Source organism: Westerdykella ornata (assembly GCF_010094085.1).
Source record: "Westerdykella ornata strain CBS 379.55 unplaced genomic scaffold EI97scaffold_8, whole genome shotgun sequence".
NCBI classification, from domain to species: domain Eukaryota; kingdom Fungi; phylum Ascomycota; class Dothideomycetes; order Pleosporales; family Sporormiaceae; genus Westerdykella; species Westerdykella ornata.
The window spans coordinates 80338-106526 of record NW_022986858.1 but is presented as its reverse complement, the minus strand read 5'-3'; the positions used below and the strand labels follow the sequence as shown (position 1 = coordinate 106526).

The window sequence follows — 26189 nt, the reverse complement described above, 5'->3', positions numbered from 1 at the left end:
ACTTGTACGTCTGAAATGGCGGCTGGGGTCCGCATTACCCTGTCAATCGTCCGACGATGACTTCGCCAACTTTGCCTGCTACATTTCTTCACTGTAAAGTTAACTCTGTGGATGATGCTGTATTCTCGGCTGGTTGGAATGTATTGAGGCATGGCCTGCTCTTAAATTCGCAGCAGTGATCGGATTCGTCGGCTTTGTCCATCGTCAGTGCTTGCGCAGCGCCTTCCCCTCGTGAACCTGTATGCGTAACGGTGCTTTCCGCCAAGCCAGCAGCAGCGCATACATCATGTTTACAGCCTTCTTCACATCCTCCCATGTCTCTACTTTTCCACAGGTTCACCATTCTTCACCCGGCAACGCGGTTGTGGCTTCTCATGCGGTACGACAACTGGGATGCCATCCTCTTCCCTCGGGACTCGCACATCCCCATACAAGAGTTCCGTACGGCTTGCTATGTGACCTACGACGAGTGTAAGACTACTGTCCTGCTCATCTCCAGCACCCTGCTAATGATACTCTGTTATAGATGGCCGCCAGCTACCAACTCTCACCTGCTACATTGCCTCTCTTCCTCCGGCCGCGCCCTTCCGCATCTCCATCCACTCCTGGGCTGTGAAGACGATGCCCACTGCCGTTATTGAGTCCAGACGTAAGCCTAATCAGCGTGTCGTCTACACCGTTTCAGTGATTGTGGATGGCACCAGGGTCTTGTGAGCGGTCCCGTCATTCTTCGGAGAAGTGGTCCATACTTACTTTTACATAGCCATGACATCTACAGCCTCTCGTGCAAGTGGCCACAGGAGATTGGTATGTCGAATGCCCATATATCCTAACCCGGCAACTCCCACTCACCTGGCTCCCTAGTGAACGAGAAACGATCCATCGCTGGGCCATCCCAGCAATCGAGCCAACGCCGACCTCCCCTCGAGTTTCCGCCTTTCCGCCACAACGTGCTGATGCAGAACTGCTGGGATCCGCGCGAGAACAGTGGACGGATTAGAGTTCTGCTCTCAGAGCAGCTGGTCGGCCAATCGGAGGGTTCCACGGACCTTGAGTATGGTGCGACGAATGATATTGTATGCTTTCTGTTTCAGCATGCTCCCAGAGGTACGTTAACCCCTATTTGACTCTCCATCCTGCTATCTATGACGGGTTGACCTTGGTGATGCCCCTTACCGTCAAAATAGGCTGCATTACGTTTGCGACATCGGCATACACCATTTCACTATTGGGTGCCTGAAAGTAATGCTAATAACATCGAAGATATACTAGAGCAAGCTGGCATTGCCTGGCCAATCCGGAACCCGCTCTATTTACCGTCTGTCATGAGCGATGCACATGCACCTCTCGCGCAACCGCCACCATCATGCCGCATGTCGTACGGCTCGGTTCCCGAGGGCTCGACTAAAGCCACCGCCTCGAAGAAATTCTCATCCCCTTTTCAGCGACCTCCGAATCCGGAACCCGGATCTCGACCGAATACAGCGCCTGTCCCAGACATCTCCCAGTTCCCTAAACCGCCGGGACATGACCGGGGACGAACACGAGATCAGGGGTGGGAAGAGTTCATAGCCGACTCAGTCGAAGGCTCGAGCGTGGAGGAGTCTACAAACTGGTCTACCCTACGTGCTATCTCTAAGCCAGCAACAGATTCAATGCCCGAATGCAACAATGCATCGCCACATCTATCCGCACAAAAGGGTACTCGGCAAAGTCAGCGTAAAATCGAACAAGCGAAAAGAAAAAGAGGAAGAAACGAGCCTCAAGGCAAGACAGATGATGAGAGGAGACATGTGTATGTGACCTTCAGAGAGGACCAGCTTGGAAGGCTTGTGGAAGCTTTCAGCCCTCCAAAACCAATTCACAATCCACATGTCCAGCATGGACATAGCCAATGCCCACATCGAGGAGTCCCTCATCCCTCTCCTGTATTCCCGCCTCACAAGGAAAAAGTGCAAGTGCCAGCGAACTTGCGCCCTTCACCATCAGCACTGGAGCGTAGGGCCACTCGGAACGACTTCATCAACACTGCATATACCTCGCACGTAAAGGGGCATGCCAGAGGGAAAGGGTCAATGACAGGGCTTATATGTGCCGATGATGAGAGTGACACCAGAAATGTGAGCGAGATTCGGGGTCACGGGTCATATCCAGCGGGTAGCCACGTCTCAACCACACATCCCTTCGTGCAGAGACATTTATGGGAATCCTCGAACTTGACGGATGACGCATGGGCAACTGACGTCGACATGCGCGATGCCCCTACCATGTTCACCAATACGGCTCGCCTTCAAAACTCACTCCAGCAGCCCACTTCTGCTGGTATCCACAGCCCTGTTCCGCCACCCAGTGCTCATGGAAGTATCAAATCCAGAAAAGAGGGCATGCGCATGGAATCCCCAGCTGCAGTACCTGAGACTGCTCCACATGATCAGGGTCTGGTTCCTACTCTGGATGAGACCACCAACTCGCCATCGGGAGAGGAAGCCGTTATGCCCAGGGCTCCCGCCCCGACCCCAGCATCATTCGCGCAGACTGATAGTACTAGTGCCATGGCTGAATTAGAGAGAGTGGAATCGGAGTTGTTCACTGCCTTGGGAGAGGAATTGAACAGCTTTAACAAGGAGAACGCGAGCCCATTGGCAACGGCGGCCACCGATGTTGACATTCTTCCTGGACTTGAAGACTTCAACAGCCCCCCGGCGAAGAGAAGGAGGCCGGATGTATTCGGCGGGGAGAGTGAGAGCGGCCGATGCAGGGAGCCGTTGGCAGAAACGAGGATGGACAGAGGGAATCTGCAGGCTCCGCAGATGCGCGGTGGTTGAAGAGCATGAATGGCAGAGATAAATTGCTTCAGAAGGGGACGACGACATTGGAATAACGAGTTTATCTTGGCTCTACTTGGCGAGGTTATAGGGCATCCTTTGCGTTGGGCTAGTTGCTGCATAGCGAGCATGTGTCTTGTTTAACCCTATGTTTTCTCTTTCAAGATGAAGGAAGGGAAATGGCTAAGAGGTTGCAGTGTTGGGTAGCTTTAGCGTTTGAGGTTGTAAGCAGAGTTATTCGGGAGAATTGATTTCAAGCACGGGGTTGAAGAAAGGAATGCAGTCTGAATCGAGAATAACAACGACTCTAGGTTCAGTTAGCTGGATAAATACAAACGTACAAGACCGTCGACTTATGGTAGGCTAGTTGGAGTATGAACGCATCCTGTACGCAGCCTGTTCTTAAGACTCGCAGAATGGGGCGTCACTGTCGATTGTCATATATATACATATATATAAATAAGATGTCAACATAGCACCAGGTTAGATACTTAGGGGAGGCTAATCAGCATACCGCGTGAATGCATCGCTTTCCAAAACGAAAAGAGTACATGAGCAAATATTAGGTGTAGCTAAATATGATAGCGGTAGTGGTATCTAAAGTGCTTCCAGTCCCAAACTCCATCCGTGGCCCCAAAGCCAAATAGCCAAAAATTTCAATTATCAATCAATCTCCAGCTGGAAAACAGAAAAACTCGTGGTGGTGGGGACCAATTCAACGCCGTGTGTTTTCAGTGCATGAGACTGCTAAACAGAAAAGAACAAGGAAGGGAAAGGCTGCGACAAAAGAAATAGCGTGGAGCATATAGAGAGGGCTGGTCGATGGAGATAAGATCGACGGGGTGAGTGATGCAAAATGGGGCATTTGGAGCATATTGGCGTGCGCGGTATGGTTTCTCTCCCTTTCCTTTCTTTCCTATTCCCGCCTTTTTATGAAGTCAATCCGCAGGGCACGGCGTCCCTACTTATACTGTGGCGGTCCTTGCATCGCATATCCCTGATGCGCTTGCTCTTGCACATGGCCCTGCCCGTGCCCGTACCCCAGCCCACCTCCTCCTCCCCCCATGCCGAGCTGATTGAGCACGTCGGGCCGGTACTTGATGTCCTGGTAGAAGTTGCAGATGTGGCAGCCGACCTCCTTGTAGGGCTTGAGGCTGAAGGGGATGATGGGGATGAAGCAGAAGGTGAACCATTCCCTTTTGAGAGAGAGATTAGTGTTTGAGTAAGTTTGGAGTGAGGGAGGGGAGGGTTACAGGAGGGAAAGAGAGGGGGGACAGGGGAGGGGCCGGGCAGGGAAACGGAAACGGAGAGGGAGAGGGAGGATGGACGTACCACCGCTTATACACGTGGCCGGACATGTTGCCGCAGTTTTGGCATTGCACGGTGAGGTTGCCGGCTTCGGCGAGGCGGTTGGTGAATGCTGGAAGAGATACGTCAGTGATTCGTTTTTCAGAGGGTGCGCGTAGTGCGGGTTATGGTGTCAAGCAGTGGGGAAGGGATCCAGAGGGGGGGAAGGGACGTTTTCGGTGGGCTTTTCTCGGGCTGTGAACGGAGTTCGACGCGCATTGGAAGACGTACTGTGCGTCCCGCAGGTAAAGATGAAGAACATGATGAGGGTGTTTAGCGCCTCCGGAGGCGGCGGCGGTTACGACAAGATCGAGGGTATTATCCAAGCTCCCAGAGCTATTCCAAGTGATGATACGGAAGGTTCGGTGGAGGGTTTTGACGTGGCTTCGGCGGCGGCGGCGGCGGCGATACAGAAATCCTTTCCAGGAAAGAGATGTTGAGTGGAACGCGGATCGTGAATTGGCGACAGTGGTGATATGTTCGGTATTGATCGAGGACTTGAACAAACGTTGCGGCGAGAGTTGTCGTTACATTCATGCGCTTGTACCGGTGTACGTAATGTGGCGGCAGCTAAGCCATTTGTGGCGCGAGCTCAGCCACACGAATCACATGTTGTGCAGGACTCAGGGAGCGGATGAGGTACTAGGGATTCTTTGCAACTGGCATCTGGGCTTTTGGAAGTAGGGGGCAGTAGTCTTAGGCGGTGACCACAGACAGCTACTTCAACACCCAGGAGCAAGAAACGCAATATGTCGTTTTCCTTAATGCAGATAGCAGACGAAGGTACCTTGAAAGTGGAAAACTGATGTTTCCATGCTAATTCATCAAACCAAATGTACAGAAGGCCATTTCAAACCGAGATCCTTGCCATCTGTGATGAATGGAAGACCCCTTGTCTCAGCACACCAACAAGCCTCGACTTCCGTGCAAGCTCCGTCGCATCGCTAATCCACCTATCCATATGAACACTGCATGGTATTGTCGCAGGAGTAAGCCATAGCAGTCGACGACGGCCATTGTATCGCTTCCCGAAGCACCCATATGCCAGGCTAGAATGCGAGACCACACCACCATGTTATCACGGCCCGAGTCGAGGAGGTGCGGCGTAAACGGTACACCATCGGAACCAGTGAATGGAGAAGGTGACGTGGCAGGGACGGGTGGATAGGTCCGCAACTATGTGCTCCAGCGCAAACATTCCAGGCCTACTGAGTCTTGAAGAGAAGAATGGCGCAGTGGCCGAGGTAGAAGTAAATAAAGTTCTTGGATTCTTGAAACCACACCGTCAGTAACCGTGCCAACTGGCCGTGAGCAGGGAACCTACCATGGGTGACGAAGCTGCCAAAATTCCTACCCACGATGCAGTGCCATGTGGCGCCTTTGCGGGCGTCGAACTGCGCCGGCTTAGTCCGTCTTTCTGCGTGCGATCAATGTCGAGAAGCCTACCTCCTTCTTCAGGTATCGCGCAATGTCCTTCTCGATCGTAAACTTCTCCATTGCCTCTTGTGCTGTATTGCGTTAGTGCCTCGCGCCTCGCACAATGGCCCTTCGAGAACCGTACCAACTTCAATGGCCTCCTGCTGCATCTCCGGCGACTGTCGCAAAGGCGTTAGCGGACGTTCGTAACCGGCAACCGGAACCGTACCATGTCTGCAGACTTGACCTGGGCTGTTATTCGAGTTAGCTCATGGCCATAAGCAGTGCGCGGCTCAAATGCGGTGCTCCTTTGTACCTTCTTGCCGGTCAATGAGTCCCTCGGGCTTCTCTGCTTTCTCGCTTGTCGCCATTTCGGAGGTGGGGTCGAATGTGACTTGGGTCTGTGGGTTTTGTAGTGGGTCCTATAGAGTATATGGTAGATTGGCAGCGGGTTGTCAGCGCGGTTGTTGGCCGTTATAGAGTGATGTTTGGGAGTTGTGTGACGATCTCTTGAAGTTGTCCTAACAAGAAGCAGGGGCCATCCGGAGGTCCACAACTAGCCCGAACAAGCTTTACCCAGCCGGGAGTAGCGTAAAACTGCCGAAATGGCACGTGCCCAGCCAGGTAGAAATTTTGGACGACCCGTGTTGTTCCATCAACACTCGCCCTTTCTGACGCGCCTTTTGCACCGCCAATATGGAGTCGTCGCGTATCTTCGTGCGTGGCTTGCCACCTAAATTCACAGAGGACGATGTGCGGAAGCATTTCTCCAAGTATACCGTCACCGACGTCAAGTTCTTCCCGCACCGGCGCATAGGCTATGTGGGATACAAGACTCCGGAGGATGCGGCAAAGGCGGTGAAGTACTTCAACAAGTCCTTCATCCGTATGAGCAAGATCTTTGTCGAGATTGCTAAACCGGTATGTAGGCCCACAAGATTTCATTGCTGAGCGGATGCTAATGTCGATTCAGATCTCCGACCATAGTCTTCCCAAATCACATAGACAGCGGAAGGAGGAGAAGTCTGGCCCCGCTCATGTCGACTATGTGCCACCGCAGCAGGATAATAAGCTGAAACGGAAGAGGGTAGACGAAGAGGCGGAAAAGGATCCCAAGTTGAAGGAATTCCTCGAAGTCATGCAAGCCCCTTCAAAGACGAAGACATGGACGAATGACGACGCACAGATGGGGTCTGGAGTCGGTCAGACTGATACTGTGGTCGAAGCAGTTGTGGTCCCGGAAGGTGAAAGCGATGACGAGTACCAGGCGATAGGGAAGAAGGCAAAAACATCACATGAGGTGAAGCAGCCTTCTGTTGAAGCCCAGCCTCAGAAACAACCACGACCACCTCCGGAACCAACGGTCGATAAGTCCAGTGGATCGGAGGCCTTGTCCAATTCCAATATCACAGCAGCAGCTGAGACTGGACCTGTGTCTGATGCGGACTGGCTGCGATCCCGCACAAACCGTGTACTGGATCTGGTCGATGATGACGAGGAGCCATCTAGACAGGTTCATGACAGTGCCCCGGCTCCGGGACGAGGCTCCTCCGTGGAGGAGAAAACCGAACTGGCGGAAATGGAAATGGTTGAGCAAGAAAAGGATACGCCCAACGACGTGGAAGAGGCTGTTTCACAACCCTCTGAAGTGGATAAGATACGGCAAACTGCGAGACTATACCTTAGGAATCTTCACTACGATATCACGAGCGACGACCTACAGGAGCATTTTTCCAAATACGGACCGCTCGAAGAGGTAAGAGTAGTTCCTTTTCTCCATGCACTGTCTCGTCATGATGAATATCCACAGATAGGGACAACTGATGCTCTGCATATGAGGTCCACTGGGAAAGTATTTTAGTAGATGACTTTCTTATCTGAAAAAGCGAAAAACGAGCTTTATCGATACCGCACTTTAGTTGCAATGTTCAACTGACATATATTTAGGTGCACGTTCCAATGAATAAGAGCGACGGCAAAGCGAAAGGTTTCGCCTTCGTTCAGTTCCAGGATCCTGAGCATGCCGTTGAAGCTTATTCCCAGAATGACGGCACTATCTTCCAGGGTCGATTGCTCCACATCATACACGCCGAATCTAAGCGAAACGACAAGCTTGACGAGTTCGCTATCTCGAAGCTACCGCTCAAAAAGCAGAAAGAAATCAAGCGGAAAGCGACCGCTGGCGGTTCAACCTTCAACTGGAACTCTCTGTACATGAATGTACGTTGACATGACACATGAATTGAACTACACCTAATGCTCTACAGGCTGATGCGGTCATGTCCGTTGTTGCGGAACGGTTGGGCGTCAGCAAAGCGGATGTGTTGGACCCAACCTCGTCCGACGCAGCTGTCAAGCTGGCCCACGCCGAGACGCACATTATCCAGGAGATCAAATCTTACTTTGCCCAGCACGGCGTCAATCTGGAAGCGTTCAAAAAGAGTGCCAAGGGCGACGTCGCTATCTTGGTGAAGAACATTCCGCATGGTGCCAAGTCGGCCGAGATTCGTGAGCTGTTCGAGAACTACGGTACGGTCTCAAAGTTTCTCATGCCTCCTGCTGGCATCACTGCTATTGTGGAGTTCTCGAACTCCGCGCAAGCCCAGTCAGCCTTCCGGTCGTTGGCATACAGAAAGATCAAAGACTCGATATTGTATCTTGAAAAGGCTCCTAAGGACCTGTTCAAGGACGGTGTGACAGTGCCGGCCACGTCACAATTGGAACCGCTTGCGGCACCAAATGCCAAGCTTGCCGCCACTGATCTTCTGCAGGACGCACCAGTGTCACCGGACACGGCGACGCTGTACGTGCGTAACCTGAACTTCTCGACGACCACGGAGCGGCTCTCAGACGCATTTTCCCATTTCCCAGGGTTCAGGAGTGCTAGAGTTAAGACCAAGACCGACCCGAAGCGCGGTGTGCTTTCAATGGGCTTGTAAGCTTCTCGATTATGTGCCATATCGCTCTTACTGACTTGCGCAGTGGGTTTGTCGAATTCAATAATGCCGAGTCTGCCGCGGCTGCCCTGCGTGCAATGGATGGCTACAGCCTTCACGGCCACGCGTTGCAGATCAAAGTGTCGCACAAGGGTGGTGACGCTGCAGAAGCGCGTCGCAAAGAGGATCAATCAAAGAAGGCCGCCAGCACCAAAATCATCATCAAGAACCTGCCGTTCGAAGCTACTGTACGTCTGCCGTTGCTGATTTTGGACAAGACATGCTGACCCACATGCAGAAAAAGGACGTCCAAGCTCTTTTCGCTCCCTACGGACAGCTGCGGTCTGTCAGAGTGCCGAAGAAGTCGGGCCCCTCCTATTCCTCGCGTGGTTTCGGCTTCGCTGAGTTCATCACGCAGCGAGACGCAGCGAATGCCATGGACTCTCTGCGCAACACGCATTTACTCGGCCGCCGTCTCGTTCTAGCGTTCGCAGAGGTTGAGAGTGAGGACCCAGAGAAGGAGCTCGAGAAGATGCAGCAGAAGGTTGAAGCGCAGACCAACAAGGTTGCACTTCAACGGCTCACTGGTGGTGGGCGCAAGAAATTTAACGTCGCAGGGAACGACGATCTAGATGAAGCGTGAAAAACGTGCGCTGCACCTCTGGTAAAGTTTGCGGCGCGACACCGTGATTCGCCACTTCGCCTACCCCTTGCGTTCTGACTAAGAACAAGAGTTTCGATAGGGATTCCCTTTCGCCTCTAAGACAACCCCCCTGGGGCACGCTCTACCTGGCAAATTATGAAAAGGCGCGTCCTCTGCCTTGTGCAACTGGTCATAAACACGAAAGACATCTGTCGACCCATCCCAGAGACAGGGTGTTCGTAACATGAATACTTGTTTATGCCTGCTGACATTCTTCGACCACAGAGCATTCCGGCCCTCACCTCCCTGGAGCAAGTTACGTGAGCGCGCCTCTCTCCAATCATATGGCATCTTGATCGTCGCCAGTCGACCGTGCCCTTGCTCATCGTGCTAACCATGACCGCTAAAGCAGGACATTCCACTACAAAGTTGAGCGTAATCTTATGGACGAGGAAGCGAAATAGAGTGGGCAAGCAGATAGAATTGAGTCTGTGTTTACCCAACCATTATGTCACCCTTGTGACTGCTCCAAGGCACCGGTAACCTCCGTTCGCAAGAAGGCAACCTAGCCCTCCTTCAGTGGGCATCAAGTGATGCCGCTATATCATACTTGACTCTCCACATTTCTTTGCTTGCCACCCACATTCTCTTCAACAACAGTCATTCTTTTGCTCAACTCTCTACGTTCCTTCACTCAGACATTCCTAAAGCTTTCATTCTTTTTCCCCATCTACTTTCCCTATGAAGATGCACCGCTCATGCATGCTGCCATCGAACGCTCCAGCCTTGTCAACACCAGAGCCCGCATCGAACCGGGTCCTACAGGAGCGCTCAGGCAACAGAACGAGCATCGAGAGCTCGCAGTCGCCACCCTACCGCCCCAAAGTCTATCGACAACGGCTCGGGGAGTTTGGCTCCACCATCCTCGCGCCGCCTCTTGGCTGCAGGACGGAAGAGGAGGTAGACTACGAGTTTCGCAAGGTATGGGCCATTCTGCAGAACCATCCGAAGTACCAAAAGTACCGTGAGAAGAAACCGAAGGAAGGGGACAAAAAGGACGAGGACGAAGATTTGGAAAAGTGGCCCGAATTCCTCGACCGGGCCTTCTTTAGAGGTACTTACTCCTCCTTTTGGCTCCGTTGAAGAGGGCCGTGAACTCATGCTCTTTAGCCTTGATTCGATGGCCGCCGTCCGGGCGTGTCCAGTACGTGGTCGACGGCGAGAAACAGGGGCGAAACCAGCTAATATCGAGGTCCATCTTCCTGAAGACGGGGGTGATGCGATGGAAGAAGCAGATATCGAGCCATATCCAGGTTCTAAGGCCCAAACTATTGGATGCGCCGCAGGGTAAGAGACGTGACTGCCCAGTGATCCTCGCCCGCTGACTCTCCTAGTCGTCAGGCACTTTAGCAAGCCTGGAAAGACCAAGAAGGGTAGCGCTAGGGAGCGGGCAAACCAGGTCCGGAATCGCCAGCTGTCGTACTCGGTGAAACGGGATGAAGATCGGATGGACGACACCACTGCCACCTTGTATGGAGGATACCGTCTTGAGCTTCCCGCCAGTTCCCCATATGCCGTCAGGACAGAGGCCAAAGCCCCTTTTACCATGATGCATTTCGAGATGCTCGTACAGGAACACAATGAGCAGGCAGTGCACTACGTAACGCAACTAGGTGACGATCCCCGTCTAGGCGATGTCCACTTCCCCGACCTCAACACATGGAACATGCAATATCCGGAGCTGAATTTCCACCGTGTCAGCGAATGGAGGGATAGGCAGGTCCTCATCTGCCACGCCTCCATTGATTTAATGATGGACAAGCAGCCCGGCGGTGCCGAGCTCGCCGTCAAGTACGTCATCGATTCGGCGCACGACATCTCACACTTGGAACCCATGCATTGCCGCACGCGATTCTACGATAGCGGCACCTTGGCCTATGAGGAAGAGAGGCGGTGCGAATACGCAACCAACACGCGCAGCAACCTGCACTTTGGGAGCCAATTCTGGGTGCGGCGGATGAGCGACCTACGCATGAAGCTGCTAAAGGGCCAACGGCACGACGATCCGGGTGTGGCGCGGAAGATGGAGAAGGAGGTCCAGCGCAGCTTGCAGTACATGACTGCCGTGCAGGACGTGTATGGGACGAGGGGCGATTTGGGCATGCAGCAGTGTCTGCTTACGATTCTTTGGCGGTTCCGGCAGACGAGGACGAGGCATGAGATGGGGAGGGTGTCGTGGCGGGTTGCGTATCTTCCGCAGGAAGAAGGAGGGGGAACGGTTGGGCAAGAGGGGGAGCAACTCGAGCCGGATCATCAGCAACCGATGTGGGATAAGGCGGCCGGACTTGGAGGGCCGGACTTTGAGGTGCCACACGATCTGAAGTTGATTCTGAATAGTACCGCGACCCCTGGTTCGACGATATACAACGCTTCGTCGCTTTCTCTGGACCTATCTCAAGCTCAACAACACCACCATGTCACTCACCACCTTCAACAACACGATTTCACCGCCCTCGCACCTCTCGATCTCGACACCCTCTCCCACCTCGCTACCCTCTCGACGCATCCCAACCCGAACGACCCCCTCGCCGGCTTTCCCTCCCACCCCGATTCGGCAGCCACAGTCCACAGCCTGGCCAGCACCGAGTTCTCCCAAGCCCTCAGCCACGTCCCCAGCCTCACACACAGCAGCCACACGCAGATGTCTCAAGACTCAGCAGTGGCAGCAGCAGGAGGAGGGGAATCAGGCGATATTGATTTCCATGACCCGGGAGCCGTACGTCTCGATGTTCGATTACACGAGGGGCATATCCAGCTTGGTCCGGCCATCAGTTTCGACGACGGTATAGCGGTTGGCGGGACGTACGATGAAGTCACTGACGCGGCAGGCATGCAATTGGAACCGGGGATTTTGCATGCTCATGATGGTTCTGTCTCCGCCGCGGCGGCGGAGGCCGTATTTGGGGATTTGCAACTTGATGGGATTGGCGCGTTGGTAGCGGCAGGAAGAGGAGGAGGACTGCACGTCGGTGATGTCACTGCTACTGCTGCTGGGTATCGAGACCAGGAGTTCTCGATGGGCGAGTGCTATCCCTCGGCCCCGAGCGTGAGTAAGCCGTGGTGTTATGCGGACCTGATCGCGAGGATGGAGGAGAGCGCGGCGGCGGCGGACGGGCAAGGGCAGGGGCAGAATTTGTATGCTCAAATGAAGTATCCAGATCTTGAGCATGCACATGGGCATGGGCATGGTCAGGGACATGGACATGGACATGGGGAAGAGATGGATATCAATGTCGTAGGACCCGCGATTGGGCTGCATCACTCGCCTCATGAGCATAGGCATTCGCATCCTCATTCTCTTTTACCGTCGCAAAGCCAGCACCATGGTCCATACCAGCACCAGCATCAACATCAACATCAGCCTCAACATCAGCCTCAGCATCCTGAGCACTCGCTGTGGAAACTTCAAACAGGCTTCTCCGTGGCGGGCGCCGAGCAGGACGACATCCAGCATTATCAGCGGCGGCGACAAGAAGAAGTGGCAGAACGGGAAGAAGAAGAAGAAGAAGAAACGAGGAGGGAGCAGCAGGCGCGTGGGATATTGGAGATGATTGAGAGGAGTCAGAGGGGTGAGGGTGGGTTGTTTCGGTAGGAGGACGCTGTGTGCGAGTTTTGCGGGACGAAATCGAGGATGGAGAAGATAGGGGAGGATAGGGGAGGGTAGGGGAGGAGGGGTTGTAGGAAAAGGGTAATGCCTGATGCGTAATGCGTAATGTGTATTGTTGATGCTACTACGGCTTTTGTTGTGGTGTCCTACTGTGTTGAATAATGAGGTTATCGTTGTTGTTCTACTATGTACTGCTGTTATTGAACTACTTCTTTCTCTTCCTCTTCGCTCCCTTTTTCTACGTGCAATGGCTTTCGGCTTTTCTTGATGATGCCACTCCTTCATGTCCGGGTTGTTCGTTTGTAGCCTTTCACCGCAGTAGACAATGCGTGATCTCATTGAGTAGCCGGTAAATTGATATTTCCAGATATTCCCCTCCCCGTCCGCTAAATAGAATGGGGCATCTGAAATATTTGTGCTGCATTTATCTACAGAAAAGGCCTTTATCCAATCGAATCGGGAGTAGTAGGTGGTTGAAATGCATGCAATCATCCATCTCTCCATCCATCTGTATGCAAGTCTTCTTGTTTTTCTTGTTGCCAATGCCCATGCCAATGCCCTCCCCCAGCTCGTGGGCAACGACGACTCATGCGCAGGCATACATATATGTGCGCCGACGCTGTGAGAAGGCGCGGGTATAGAACGCGTTCCATAATCGCTCAAAAAGGACCAAGAGAGAGAAAGCCGAAGAGAGGATCCAAGAACGACCAAATGAAGCATAAGATATGCCGCCAACCCTCTTTCGCACCGGCCCTTCCTCTCCAGGTACATATCCATCGTCTTCCCATCCAGATACAGAAAGACTCGCCATCCAAGCGGCAAATCGCGGGCAAGGACTCGGGGAACTCGTGCTCGAAAAGAAAAAAAGAATCATCAACCATCCAAGCTCATAACCTCGACAGCATCTTCAAACACGTCCTCCCTTTCCCAATCCCTCGGCTCGCGGAAACCACGCGTGCACTTCTCCCAATCCACATCCCCATCCATCCCCCCTCCCCTCTCCAACAATTCCCTCCTCTCCCTCCTCAGCCCCTCCAACACCCCGACCACGACCCTCGCGCACTCCTCCCTCGCCCTCTTCTTCCCATGCACATGCCGCACCAGCGCCACCGGCTCGTCGCGGAACCGGCGCTCCGCCGCCTGCGGGAACGTGCACGAGACGGTGTGGAAGTCTGTCGTCGTCGTCGTCGTCGTCATCTCCAGGTTGCTAGTGGCGGCGCCGGTGGTGGTGGAGCGGTGGAAGTGGTACTGCGGGGTGCCGAGGTGGAGGGCGTGGGCTAGGGAGGCGGCGAGGGAGGCGTAGGAGGGGGAGTTGTTTGTTGTTGTTGTCGTCGGTGGCAGCGGTGATGTGGAATGTGCTTTTGGTTTGATTGCCGAAGCGGTCTGGCCTTCGGGATTGGATGATGATGGGGAACGGGCGGCGTTCTCGTTGATAGTCGTATCATCAGATGAACCACCTCTCTCCGACGAAGACGAACTATCCATCGCCCCCTCCTTGACCACACCCCCCTTGTTCCCCTTCTGCTTCTTCTTCTTGATACCCACCTGCAATCCGTCCAATCCCACGCCCTCGGGCCATTCGCCCACCTCTTGGAAGTACTCCACCGCCAGCCTTGACGCATTCTGCCTCGCCGCCTTCTTATTGGCAAACAGGTCCGTCGGCGAGCCGAATGTTCTTCCTGGTACATTGTCGAGCGTGCACGTGCAGGAGAAGCGGGTGTCCAGGACGAAGTCGGTATACGTCGGTTGCGGGGCGGAGTTGCTGCGCTGGAATTCTGCAGGGTGAGAAAGGGGGAGGGTAAGTACCACTACTACTAGATTTGGCGGTAGGAAAGGGATGGCAGAATGAAAAGGAACGGAGAAAAGAGATCAAAATAGAGAGAAAAAGACCTACCGAGCAACAACCCCGTCCAATTGACAAACACCTCCTTCTCCTTGCCCTTGCCCTTGCCCTTATCCTCACTCTCCACTTCCTCCAACGCAGCCGCTCCGCCCTTCCTCTTCTTCCCCTTCTCCCCTCTCCCCACCCTCCCCTCCTCCTCCCACGTCTTCAACACCTCCAACGCCCTCGCGCAAACCGCCTCCTTCGCCTCCTGCTTACTGGCGAACGGCCCTCGCTCTTCCAATTCCACCTCTAGATCTCCAGTCCCCGCTTCACTCCCCCAAACCCCGCTAGCATCAGCACCAACACCAGCTAAAAGCCTCATCCTCACACCCCACCCCTCATCCACCGTCGCAGAGGGAGCAACATGGCTGAACTCAAACTGCGGCCTCGCAAGCGCGTACAGCTGCACTTTTGTATTGAGCAAGCTGACGTACTCGCCGGAGCGCAAGCTCAGCGCCTTGGGGACCGGATGTCCTTCTTCTTCTTCTTCTCCTCCTGCTGACGCGGTTTTCTTCTTCGCTTGCGCTTTCTTGCTATTGCTACTACTACCTGCGTTGTTTTTCTCGGGCGGAGCAGGTAAAGGGTGGGCGGCGAGGAACTCGTCGATGTTCAGGACGGCGTCGAGGACGCTGCGGGCGGAGCTGTGGCCCGAGGAGCCCGAGGTGGAGGAGCTGGATTTGGTGGAGTTGCTGTGCGAGGCGGGTAGGGGGGTGAGGAGGGGGAGGGTGTCGGTCGTTGGGAGGGCCATTGTGTTTGTCGTTACTGTTTGGACTGTCAAGCGTAGAGAGGGAAGAGGTGAGTGCGGAAAATACTAGAATTGCTCAAGTCCTTCGTTATGCGAGGAGCTTCAGGTTGACGGTTGTTGTTCTTGCTGCAGTGAGGCTGGCTTAATGAGTTATCGCTGAAAAAGGTAAGTTCGGAGCTAGCAATGGGCGGAGAGACGTCCGATTCTTGGGGGAAAAGTGAGGGTGAAGTAAAGAGAGAGAGAGAGAGAGAGAATATGTGTGTGTGGAGTTTGATCAATCCCACAGGTCCCGGGACGATTGCGCGGGATCAGATTGGATTGCTGGCGGTAAACAAGTTGCTCCTCGCGGAGTGGTGAGGTGGTTTGATGGCGGGGCACGAAACCCCGACCGCTAAGTGACAGGGGTAGCTTTACATTATTTATAGTGATTGGCGTAGGCAGAGTGGGGTGTTTGCCAATTGCGCCCAAGCTTCTGCGCGAGCGACACCGTATTTGCTTGCTTGAGACGCGTCTGTCTTGAATAACCTGAGATGGAGAGGTTTAGAAAGAGAAATAGAGAGAGAGTAGGCCTTGAGCAAGAGGGATTGATGGTCAGGTGGATGGAGTGGTATCCAAGAGATTGCAAATTTCATCCTGTGTAGAACTCTAAGAAGAAAGGGCTGTGCTTGGATCTGCATACGGCTCCAGAGACGCATACACCAGAGAGAAAAAAAAAAAAAAAAAAAAAAAAAAAAAAAAAAAAAAAAACCCCCGGAGGACCGTGGAGTCATGTCGGAGATATAGGCAGTCGTGAAATGTAACCCCATCCTATTTCGAACTACGACAATGCCTGCCCGAGATGGATAAACGTCGAATGGCACCCGCAGCTAGAGGCCAGGCCCAGCTCGAAGCCATGGAACTAAACCGGCCTAGACGCAACTTGCATACACTACAGGACACAGATGAGAAGACTGCCAATTATACCCACTCAATGTACATGTAAAAGAAGAAAGATCAGAAGCTAGCTCGTTGAACGCCAACACCCCGGAAAACAGCTCACTCCTCGTCCCCCTCCTTGCCCACTTCCGACACCTCCGCGTCCTTGGGGAAATGGAAAACACGAGCGCCCCGCCAAGAGAAAGCAACGGCCTCGCTTTACTGTACCGAATTGACAAGGAAAGAAAAACCGAGGGAAGCTGTACCGCTGCACTTTTTTCATCGTGGCTCTTCGCCGGGCAAATCAAGAGCCCATAAAGAAAGGAAGGAGGACAGAGAAAAGCAGCTTTCAACACCAGTAGAACCGTCTCAGGTAACGACCAGTCAGTGCCTATGTCTTGACCACCGCCCCTTGGTCGGCATCGTACATGGAGTCGAGTCGACAGACAGACTCGCCGCGAGGACATGTTCCACGTACCTCACACCAACCCAACACCAGGCGCGAACAGAGGGCAACCACCGACTAGGCCGTGACGCCCTCACTCTTCCTCTTAGACCGGTCGCGCTTCTTTTTGGGTTCCTTCTCCTTCTCCTTGTCCTTCTCCGCCGTCTCGTTCTCTGCTTCGGCACCGCGCGTGGTCCTACCACTCTTGGACTTCTTCTTCGTCTCCTCTCCATTGGCATCCTCAGCAGCAGGGGTGGCGCCAGACTTGTCCTTCTTCTTCTTATCCTTTTTCTCCTTGAGAGGGGTTACGAGGGGGGCATCAACGCCAAAGCTCGGAGGCGGAACGTGGGTCTGCGCAGGCTTGGCCGAGCCAGGGACCGGGATAGGAGTCGGGGCAGCAGCAGCGACAGCTGGAGCGATGGGGACAGGGACAGTCGCGCCGTTGATCTGGGGCGGAGCCGTCTTCTGACGCTTGCTGGGGCGAGGGGTCTTGGATGACGCCGCCGGTGGGGAGGCCGCCTTAGCCCCGCCGCTCTCACCATTGTCTTCGGCGTCGCTGGAGGCATCCGAGTCGAGAGCGCCGACCTCGGCCTCGTCGGTGGGTTCTTCATCGTCGTGCATATCGACGTCTGCGGAGACGGGTTCGCCCTTGCTGGCCATGTAGGCGTCGTACTCCTCGCGCCACCTCTGGAAGGACTCGCGGTAGGAGGCTTTCCATTTCTACCATGTGTCAGCAAATGGCATCATCGAGGGCTGGTTTCTGGCTCATAGTTACTCACCTCCTTGTCCTCCTCCCTCATCTCATTCCAGCGCTTATCAATCTCCAGCTTCACGGCATTGGGCTCAAGCTTCTGATCCGGGCCCAGGGCCTCCTCGAGATCCTTCTTCACAATCGGCCTCGCCTCGCGCGCAAACAGAAACGCAGCGGTGAGAGGCTTCTTGGGGGCATTCGGATCCCTCTCCTTCTTTTCGGCGCGCTTGCGCTTCTTCTTGCCCGTCTCCGGCGCGCCCGGGGCGCTGATGGCGGCAGCGACAGCGTCACCGGCGTTCTGGGCGGCCTCGACGGCAGCATTGGCGTGGGCGGCCAGATGAGGGGGGAGTTGGAGGCTCTCGAGGGTGTCGGCACCGCCGGAGAGGATGGAGGACGTGTGTTGAATGTAGACGCGTAGGAGCTGTGCGAGGCCGTTTTGGACGTGGGTCAAACCGGCTTGGAGGTTGGTGAGGGATATTATGACCTGTTCCGAGAGTGCTTTGTGAGCGACAATCCTTTTGGCTTGCTTGCGACGCTTGGTCGCGAGGCTTTCGGCGGAGGAAGATGGAGGGGAGGAGGTGGTTATGGGAGTGTCGGACGCCATTCCTGGGTCGCGTAGAGGGCGCGAACAGGAATAGCTGGGTGCAAGGGCATGGAGAAGGGGAGGTGGGAGGATGGGAGGGAGAAGAGGTGAGGATGCGAGATGGGTTGTGTGCCAAAGTCGCGATGGAAGAAGCGGCAGGCGCGTCGCAAGACAACAAAGGGTAGAAGAAGAAGAAGCAAACGTACCTGATCGCGGGTGCGCGTAAACTGCTCGATGGAGACGAGCAGCTCGCCCGTATCGTCCTTCTTCTGACGAGCCATGTCGCACTGGGTTGCTTCGAGTTGAGAATGACGATGGAAGCAGTGGGTGGTGGAGCTGTGGAGGAGGCGCGGGCGTGTTTTGGGGGGAGAGTTGGCGAGAGTTGGCGAGAGTTGGGGGGCGTGACCCCCCTAAAAGCCAGCCAATTCGGCGCCCAATCACCGCCGTCGCCAGGGGGAACGGGGGAGGAGTGCCCAGAATCGCAGCTGAAGTCGCCAGCCACCGCGCCCATGGTTGCCCGCGCCGTTTGCAATCACGGCGCGCAAATGGGCATTCCGTCGCCATAATGCCCCCCGTCTGCGTGCCCAAATTGGCGAGCCCCATCTGGCCAACTCTGCCCAACGTAGTCGGATTGCAATCCCGCCGTTGTTCTGTTTAACAGCACAGCCAATCTTCAATATTTTCACCAACTCCCTTAGCCGCGTAGCCGACTTGGACGTCACATCGACTGTACATGATAGATATACTAGATCTAATAGCTGTACTGTGCCATTCCTCCACCTTGGCCCAGTGCCATGCCTCTCGCGCCTGTCCTACATGCTCTCCCTCCCTACTCATTCTCACCTTCTCATTCTGAATGGGTATCTCGATGCAACACGGCCACGTCTGGAATCCGAGTCCCTCCACGAAAACACCCAAATCCCCATCCTTGGTAGATGCACGCTAAACGAATCTCTGCCCAAAGATGCAACATGCGGCCCCTAATCGCTAGCAAAAGACAAACTCCTAGTGACATGCAATCCACACCATGAAACGCCTCTTCCAACACACTATTGACCAAGTCAAAGCGAATCAACCCAGAACCAGCCAACAAGCATGTCAACTGTGCATGTCATTCCAGAACCCTCATGTGTATACTACTCCACAAACGCCTTGCCTCGCCCTCCGCAGGCCGCGAGCCTCTTCTAGCACCAGCTAGTAGGATCGGTATTTCTAAACTCTCCGTCAGTATCTTGTGCATAAATAGGATAAAATCGACACCACCACTCACATCTTCAACCTTCCTCCGGCTGTCCTTGTCCAGCGCATTCCCAACACCAAGCAGCGCATGCCCAACCGCCTTGGTAGCCCCCAGCGCCGGCCGCAGAATCACAGTCGGCGCACGTCGCGCAATCGCCCTTGCCGCCCCCACCCCCGTCCCTTCCTCCATGACCTCGGCGGGTATGGCAATCACCGCGTCCTTCGCCCTGAGAAGATCTCGCTCCAGATAGCGAGCTGCGTTGCGGAGACCCGCCTTGACCCCGAACTGCTGGTTGGCGTAGTTGGACACCGCCCGGCCTCCTTCGTCGTCCGCCTCTGCGCCGCCCACGTCGTCCCATTCCTCGAGCGCCGCTGGTGCCGAAGAAGCTGGGCCTTGCGCGTTCAGTAGGTTCTCCGCTCCTTCTAGCATGTTTTGCGTCCCTATCGCTACCTTGGCACCAAGCTTGGCCACTTCAGACGTCGTGTTCCTTGCAAAAGCATACACGCCCTTTTGCAGGCTGCGCACCAGCCGACCATCCTTGCGATACTCGCGCATCGGCACCACGACAAGATCACGCACTCCGCTGCCGACATTGACGAGCGGCCGGACAGCTGCCACCCCTGCGAGCACCGTTGGGAGCTGGTTCCTCTTAACGTCCGGCATCCATATGTCGTTCAGCGTCTTGTGCAGCTTGTCCAAGCTTGTGATGCCGTATACAATGACATGCCGTAGCAGCACATCCGCACCCTCGAGGATCAGAAAGTTCATGAACTCGGTCGTGTGCCCAGAGCGAAGACCCCCGTAATCCACTCGCTTGGGTTTGTAATCCAGCTTGAGTTTCACAGGCATGACTTCCAGCCGCTGGATGAAGGGCGGTTCCGACGGTCCGCTGCTGTCCGGAGCCGAGTCGTCCTTGAACTCGAAGAACCTCGTCATGAAGTCCAACGCGTCCTGGTCCACGTGAAGACGGAGCGGGAGGACAGTGGCCCGAATGACCAGCTCAGTGGCAGCAAGATCTGCCACGGGCTTCACAGTCAAAATCTCCACGTCCACCATGGGCCGGTCCATTTCTCGCTGGCTGGGGTCAATCAGCGACGTTACGAACTTGTTCCAGGTCGAGGTAGGCACATGGTCAAATATCTCGAAATTGTAGATGCGGACATCCAGCGAATTCTGCGTTTCTCCAGACCCAGGAGGGTACACGACCAGGTCCAGAGCAACGCCCGACAGGTCGATCGTGATCTTCTTACGCTTGCTTCGCTCCAATTTCAGCCTACGACGACGCGGCTTTGTGTTACTACGCGGCCTAGCCGTTGCCGTAGTGGTCGACGTGGCATAGCTACCCGTTTCACTGGCAAGGTCATCGATATCCCGGTTGATGCGCCTCGCGAGTGCTCCCTTCTCATCCTTGATCGGCACACCGATCCATACGGAATTGAAGAGGAAGTCCTGCTCGACGAAATCGTCGTCGTCGTCTTCGGTCTGCGGTCGCTGTCGTCGCTCTTCTGCACGGGCTTCTAAATTATCAACCGCCTTTGCCATGATATCGCGGGTTCGTGGCCAATCGTAGCCATCGTAAAGGTTCCATACCACATTCACGTCTCGGACCCGCACCCTGAGCGGTGCATCCGGAACGCCGAATTCGTTGGAGAGGTGATACTGGTTGTTCGTAGAGTCCCATTTCCTGGCCTTCCCCTTGTATTGTTCCCCAGTTTGGTTGAAGTAGTCGTCGAATGTGAACTCCTCTTCTGTGACCTCATACTGCTCTTGAAAGCTCTCTAGAAGCGAAGGCTCTCCCTGCTTTCGCGTAGTCGGAGGGGTGGCAAGAGCTCCAAGGTTGTCTTCGTCGAGAATGTTGTCGCCGACATCTTCTTCCGTAGGAAGCGACTCGGAATTGTAAAGGCTACCCACAAACTCTAGATTCCTAGGGACCTCATCCGCGACTAGGTCAGCCTGGTCCATGAAATCGTGATCTTCGGTGTCCGGAGGAGCCGCCATTGCACTGCCAGTAAATGATTCCATCATGTTTTGCAGTGGCACAACCGTCCGATATTTCTGATCTGTGTTAGGGGGCCGGGGAGGTTGCAATCCATTCAAGACCGCAATGAGCGTTTGTGTTGAATCTGCGCAAGATTCTAAGACGAAGAGGTCATTTTTGAACTCCACTTCGACGACTTGTTGCCGTTTCACGCCAGCTCCAGTAAGCTGTACGGACACCTTTGCCTCCGATATGGAACTCAGAGAAACATAACCTTGCTCACGGAGCTCAAACAGCTGACGCTGGCCTGTGGAATATCCCGATGCGCTAGCTGCAGACATCTCACGTTCCACGATTCGATTAACATCGTCGATCACATGTATGGAGGCTTTGCGCAGGTCCGCTTTGATTGAATACCCAACTTTCGTTGATTGCTTTCCCAGAAAATGCGCATCCGTGACAACGAACAGCCCTTTGGAGGGAATGGCGCGGGGATTAAGTCCAATAGCACAGGCTCTGAGGAGCAGATCGACATGAAGAGGGTTCAAGCTGGCCGAAGATGACGAACTCGTTTCAGACGCTTGCCTGCTCAGGGATCTTGGACTCTGAGCACCCGTGATGGTCGCGATGGACGACGCAAGAGCCAAGGCAACATCGTCCGGCTTTCCGTCCTCTGGCAGGCCCAGGACGGCCATTAGTGTGGGCACATGGTACTCAGCGCACACGTTGAACAACTTTGCCTTGACGAGAGGCTCGACTTCCTCACCAATTATCCTCACCATGATCATGGGTAGATGGTCCTGCTGGCGAAGTTTGACCAACTCATGCAACAATAACTCGTCGTTTCGGCAAACAGAGACCTTTCCAATCTCGGTGGCGAGGAGAGCCGGAAAACCTACATGAGCGAGGGACGTATTGTCCAGTGACAACGACAGCTCACCAATACTGTCATTAACACTGACTCTTCCTTCGAGGTGCTGCACTATCGCCATCGTGAGGATACCGGGACGATCATCATCTGGCAAATATCTGGTCACCTTCGAGAACTTCGCGAGTTCCGTCCCCAGAGCTTCCAGGGCTCGCAACGCACCGAGATCAGGCACTCTGACCGCAACGCTAGACGACTCTATGCGTAGGACGGACCCTTTTCGGCGTTGGCGCAGGAGAACATCGATCAGGATGTCTTCATCATTCTCGTAAGGATCTTTGGATGGTGTGATCATTGATATCAATCTCGATAGGTCCGTTTCTTCGGGTGTGAAAAGGAAGTTCACAGTGGTGCCTTTGATATTTAGATCGAGGGGGGCGACGGCATCTCCAATGTCCGCATAGGGACCGGACATTTTTACTTCAGCCACCTTCACTCGAACGTTACTCTGCCTCGCTGCAGCCCGAACTGAAGTTGTCTGTAACTGCACCGCGCAGCTCTTTCCTTTCAACACGGAAGATACCTCTCCCAACTGGATGTCGATCTTTGGCATACCGGAGGATCCAGTGGGTAACGCTGGTGCCGGTGGGGGCGTGTCACCAAAATGAACGCCACGTGGCCGCGGTGGTGAGCTATGTCGAGCAGTAGCGCGCATCTGAGGACTATTGGCGATTTGATTGGAGCTGATAGAGTTCCCAAGCTCCAGTATTCCGCTGAAGCCACCATACGAGCTCAACGCTTCGTCGAGATGTTGCAGATTGCAGGTGAGTTTAACTGGGCGGGTAACCACTGTTATCCTTGAGGTGGGATCCTGCTCAACATCTATTTCAATGTCATTCTTCAAGGAACCAGCGGAGCTTTCCCCGGATCGCCTCGACCGCGGTTTCTGGGCTACGAAACAGAGAATTTCTTGATCAAGAGATGCCAGAACGAATTGGCCGATCTCGATTTTGGAACGCCGCCCTTCGAGGCTTGTGTGACTGGAGAGCTTCATAGCGGTTGCATTCATTCTGATGATTGAATCATGCGGTTCGCATACAAGCCGAGGGCGAGGGGTCGGCCGGGCTGTACGGTTCATGATCTCTGTTCTCAATTGTTCGAACCAAGCAAGCCCAAGCTTCCCTACAGTGACCTCCAAGTGAGCTGGATTGGTCGACCGTGCATGTAGCTCGCTTTCTTTGTCTTCAGAAGCCTCAGTCCCTCCGATGGCATCAACGACTCGGTTTAAAAGTCGATATAAGATGCGTCCCGTTGATAAATCAATATGCCCTGTTACCACCCCAACTTCCACAGATATCGGTCCAGAAGAGTCTTTTGATTGCTTTTCAGGCGATACGTTGGTTGGAGCTGACGGAACGGCTTGCTTCGGCCTCTTCCCCAATACCTTGTCAGAGGGCGTGCTTCCATGTGATCCTGTCGGAAACGCGTAGTGTGAGAACGTTCCTGGCATGTCTTGAAATATTGAATCTGGTTCTAGATTTGGAGGGCTGAGGGACGATTCAGGCTGCCGTGCCTGCTCTTGTGTTTCCCGACTAGAAGGGCCGTCATCTGCTAACTGCAGGGGAAATAGGACAATGATATCATCCATAGCTAAAAAAGCTTTAGCCAACTTATGACCCTCGTTTGACTCCTCTGATGGTTTAGCTTTCCCGTGCACATGCGTAGAGCGGCTATTCGGACGGTTCGATAGGGAGCGTACGCTCGAGGGACTTCCAGGGCGAGGGGTCTCGCATCCCTCATCGGTCTCGCGAAGAGGGCCAAGGATACTTCCAGAAACCATGGCCTCCGGAACAGAGCCCGACATGTCGGAACTCCCGCCTCGGCTCGAGCCTGAGTTGGAGTCCCATCCTCCTGGGATAGCCCCGCCAAAAGAAACGGAAGTGGCGCCGCTCATCGCACTCATGTACATGCTCTCGGCATCTTCATGAGTGAAGAGTCTTGATTCTGTTAAATCTTCTTCCTGCGGAAGCGAAATCGTAGGTTCCTCCACAGAAGATTGGCCAGGGGTTTGATGTTGTGTCCCAACATCAAGCTCGTTCGTCTGAGTATTGGATCCCTCGACCGGTCCTGATTTTGAGAGATTCTCGTCGTACGGGTTTCTTGATCCTTGACGGTGATTGGAAAAGGGATATGACGCAGCCGGCTGCAGATTGAATTGCATCTTCCCAGCTTCGCCTGTCAAGAAGGATGAACGCTCTCCTGATATTTCTTCACTGTTCGAACCATTCTCAGCTGCAAAAAGGTCAAAGGCGGAATTAGCCAACAAATCATTCTCGATAGAATAGTCAAGCCGGCCGTCATCATTGTACAGATTACTACTCCCGCTAACTCCTGACTGCTCCATGGCGTCCGAGGAGGCGTTGTTGTGAACGTCAGCCGCTATACTCTGGCTCATCTCGTCGTCAGATGCCGCATCCGCAAATCGATCATCGTCACAAGTAATGGCAGAAGACATGAGGGGCTCAAACCCCCTATCAACGGGGATGGGTTCAGGAGGACCAGGTTCGGGCTCTCTCTGCTCCTTACTGGTGGCCATCGGCGGTGCCGCATCCTCTCCTCGAGCGGATTCCGGAGACGAGGACCGGGTGGCGGCAGTATCTGGCACAGGATTATTATCAACTTGGCCACCTGAGGAATTGCGCCGTGTACTTTGGCGATAGGACGCGGCGGAACGAGTGGAGCGAGTAGACTGAGCATCATCGGTAGGTGACAATGGTCTCAATAGACGAGACAGAGTCTCAAAGTTCTGTGACTCGGAAACCAAGCGCGCATATATTGTTGGTATTCGCAGGCGGCGTCTGGCTGCCGTGGATTCTGTCGCTTGGAATGTAAGAGGAGAAGCATGGACCTGGGGCCCTTCAGATGTCACCGTGTCCACGGCGATACTGTCTAAGTGGAAGCTGAGGGAGACAAAAGGCTCCTGGCCCTCTTGGTCCGTGTCCGGAGATCCTGGTGAAAGCTGATCCTCCACTTCAACGTGAATCTGAGTTGCGGTGATCTGTAATCTATCCAACGCAGTATTGAGTAATCTCCGGAGAAAGGTGGGAAGCCCCAAGGGTTTCCCAAGTCCGGCCCCTTCATCACTGTCTGTGCTTGATGCAACTGACTCCTGCAACGATTGTGACTGGGATTGAATAGCCTCCTCCAGTTCACGCAGCTCTGTCTCGGGCTCCTCCTTGATGAAGGATCGTGCTAAATGATCGATAGTGGGTATATTTTCATCGTGGTCTTGAGAGGAATCATCGCTCGAGAATGAGTGGCTCGGGTCGCGAGGCGACGACCGGGCGCAGGCAGGTGATTGCGGTCTAGGGGAAGGGCCAGGTTCCTCTGAGTTCTCGACCAGCCGAGCATGTACGTGCACGTCGTCTATCTCGATTAGAATCTGCGGAACTCCCAATTCCAGCACGAATGTGCAACGGAACAGTGATGCGCGAGCATGTGAGAGTTGCAGTTCTGGCGGAAAATTGAATGGTAATAAGGCGATGAGTTTCTATTGCGTCCCAAGGTCAGTGAGGGGTATCGGGAGGGAACTACGGCTCGTACGTACCTTTACGTGCAGCCCAACGTCGCGGACCTCGAGGGTCGTCGTCGTACCGATGTCGACATTGACGAAGTCCGCTGGATCCTTATCTAATATGTCTATATGTCGTAGGCCAAAAAGGAGGAGCTTCCTGCCTATAGACGAAGAAAGTCTCGAGAAGGTAGTAAGGAAGGCCATAGTGTCGTGCTCTGAAGTATGATGGCCTTGGGCAGTTTGGGATGTGGGCGCCCGGGATGGGTACGTTGGGACCCTATACCGGGGCTGGTTCTGGTTCCCTGCCCTTAAAGACGGACGAGTACATGCTCAAGCGAGGTTAATGGAATAGGTCCAGAAAATGCTGAGTG

The 26189-nt window shown here is 54.3% G+C and overlaps 9 protein-coding genes across 9 annotated transcripts; 4 read left to right on the top strand and 5 right to left on the bottom strand.

Annotated features, from left to right (window-relative positions):
• Positions 1–314: 314 nt before the first annotated feature.
• On the top strand, positions 315–3029 carry EI97DRAFT_489528 (uncharacterized protein; the record flags this gene model as incomplete). Its single annotated transcript, XM_033802222.1, has 5 exons — positions 315–471; positions 527–710; positions 764–807; positions 865–1107; positions 1264–3029. 5 exons carry the CDS (start codon positions 315–317, stop codon positions 2823–2825), a joined length of 2190 nt encoding a protein of 729 aa, XP_033654511.1. The 3' UTR covers positions 2826–3029.
• Positions 3030–3870: 841 nt separating this feature from the next.
• Positions 3871–4434, bottom strand: EI97DRAFT_364371 (uncharacterized protein; the record flags this gene model as incomplete). Its single annotated transcript, XM_033795003.1, has 3 exons — positions 3871–4021; positions 4158–4245; positions 4404–4434. Coding segments are annotated over 3 exons (270 nt in total), but the record flags the coding sequence as incomplete, so codon positions are not given.
• On the top strand, positions 4285–4934 carry EI97DRAFT_304792 (uncharacterized protein). Its single transcript, XM_033794556.1, has one exon. It carries the CDS (start codon positions 4521–4523, stop codon positions 4854–4856), a length of 336 nt encoding a protein of 111 aa, XP_033654509.1. The 5' UTR covers positions 4285–4520; the 3' UTR covers positions 4857–4934.
• EI97DRAFT_432584 (uncharacterized protein) lies at positions 4928–6072 on the bottom strand. The gene is made up of 6 exons (XM_033798195.1): positions 5905–6072; positions 5818–5840; positions 5734–5767; positions 5619–5680; positions 5497–5566; positions 4928–5442 (listed from the first exon to the last, which is right to left on the bottom strand). The coding sequence occupies exons 1-6, from the start codon at positions 5957–5959 to the stop codon at positions 5378–5380; spliced, it is 309 nt and encodes a 102-aa protein (XP_033654508.1). The 5' UTR covers positions 5960–6072; the 3' UTR covers positions 4928–5377.
• A 212-nt stretch (positions 6073–6284) lies between these two features.
• On the top strand, positions 6285–9167 carry EI97DRAFT_457712 (RNA-binding domain-containing protein; the record flags this gene model as incomplete). The annotated part of the gene is made up of 6 exons (XM_033800843.1): positions 6285–6509; positions 6562–7344; positions 7536–7808; positions 7856–8523; positions 8571–8772; positions 8823–9167. 6 exons carry the CDS (start codon positions 6285–6287, stop codon positions 9165–9167), a joined length of 2496 nt encoding a protein of 831 aa, XP_033654507.1.
• Positions 9168–9713: 546 nt separating this feature from the next.
• EI97DRAFT_304664 (uncharacterized protein) lies at positions 9714–12873 on the top strand. The gene is made up of 3 exons (XM_033794555.1): positions 9714–10281; positions 10338–10514; positions 10562–12873. Exons 1-3 carry the CDS (start codon positions 9909–9911, stop codon positions 12817–12819), a joined length of 2808 nt encoding a protein of 935 aa, XP_033654506.1. The 5' UTR covers positions 9714–9908; the 3' UTR covers positions 12820–12873.
• A 718-nt stretch (positions 12874–13591) lies between these two features.
• Positions 13592–15557, bottom strand: EI97DRAFT_304580 (uncharacterized protein). The gene is made up of 2 exons (XM_033794554.1): positions 14729–15557; positions 13592–14609 (listed from the first exon to the last, which is right to left on the bottom strand). The coding sequence occupies exons 1-2, from the start codon at positions 15465–15467 to the stop codon at positions 13708–13710; spliced, it is 1641 nt and encodes a 546-aa protein (XP_033654505.1). The 5' UTR covers positions 15468–15557; the 3' UTR covers positions 13592–13707.
• A 1345-nt stretch (positions 15558–16902) lies between these two features.
• On the bottom strand, positions 16903–18439 carry EI97DRAFT_449764 (uncharacterized protein; the record flags this gene model as incomplete). The annotated part of the gene is made up of 3 exons (XM_033800238.1): positions 16903–17544; positions 17604–18181; positions 18361–18439. The coding sequence occupies 3 exons, from the start codon at positions 18437–18439 to the stop codon at positions 16903–16905; spliced, it is 1299 nt and encodes a 432-aa protein (XP_033654504.1).
• An 830-nt stretch (positions 18440–19269) lies between these two features.
• Positions 19270–26022, bottom strand: EI97DRAFT_375734 (uncharacterized protein; the record flags this gene model as incomplete). The annotated part of the gene is made up of 2 exons (XM_033795527.1): positions 19270–25794; positions 25852–26022. The coding sequence occupies 2 exons, from the start codon at positions 26020–26022 to the stop codon at positions 19270–19272; spliced, it is 6696 nt and encodes a 2231-aa protein (XP_033654503.1).
• Between the last annotated feature and the right edge of the window lie 167 nt (positions 26023–26189).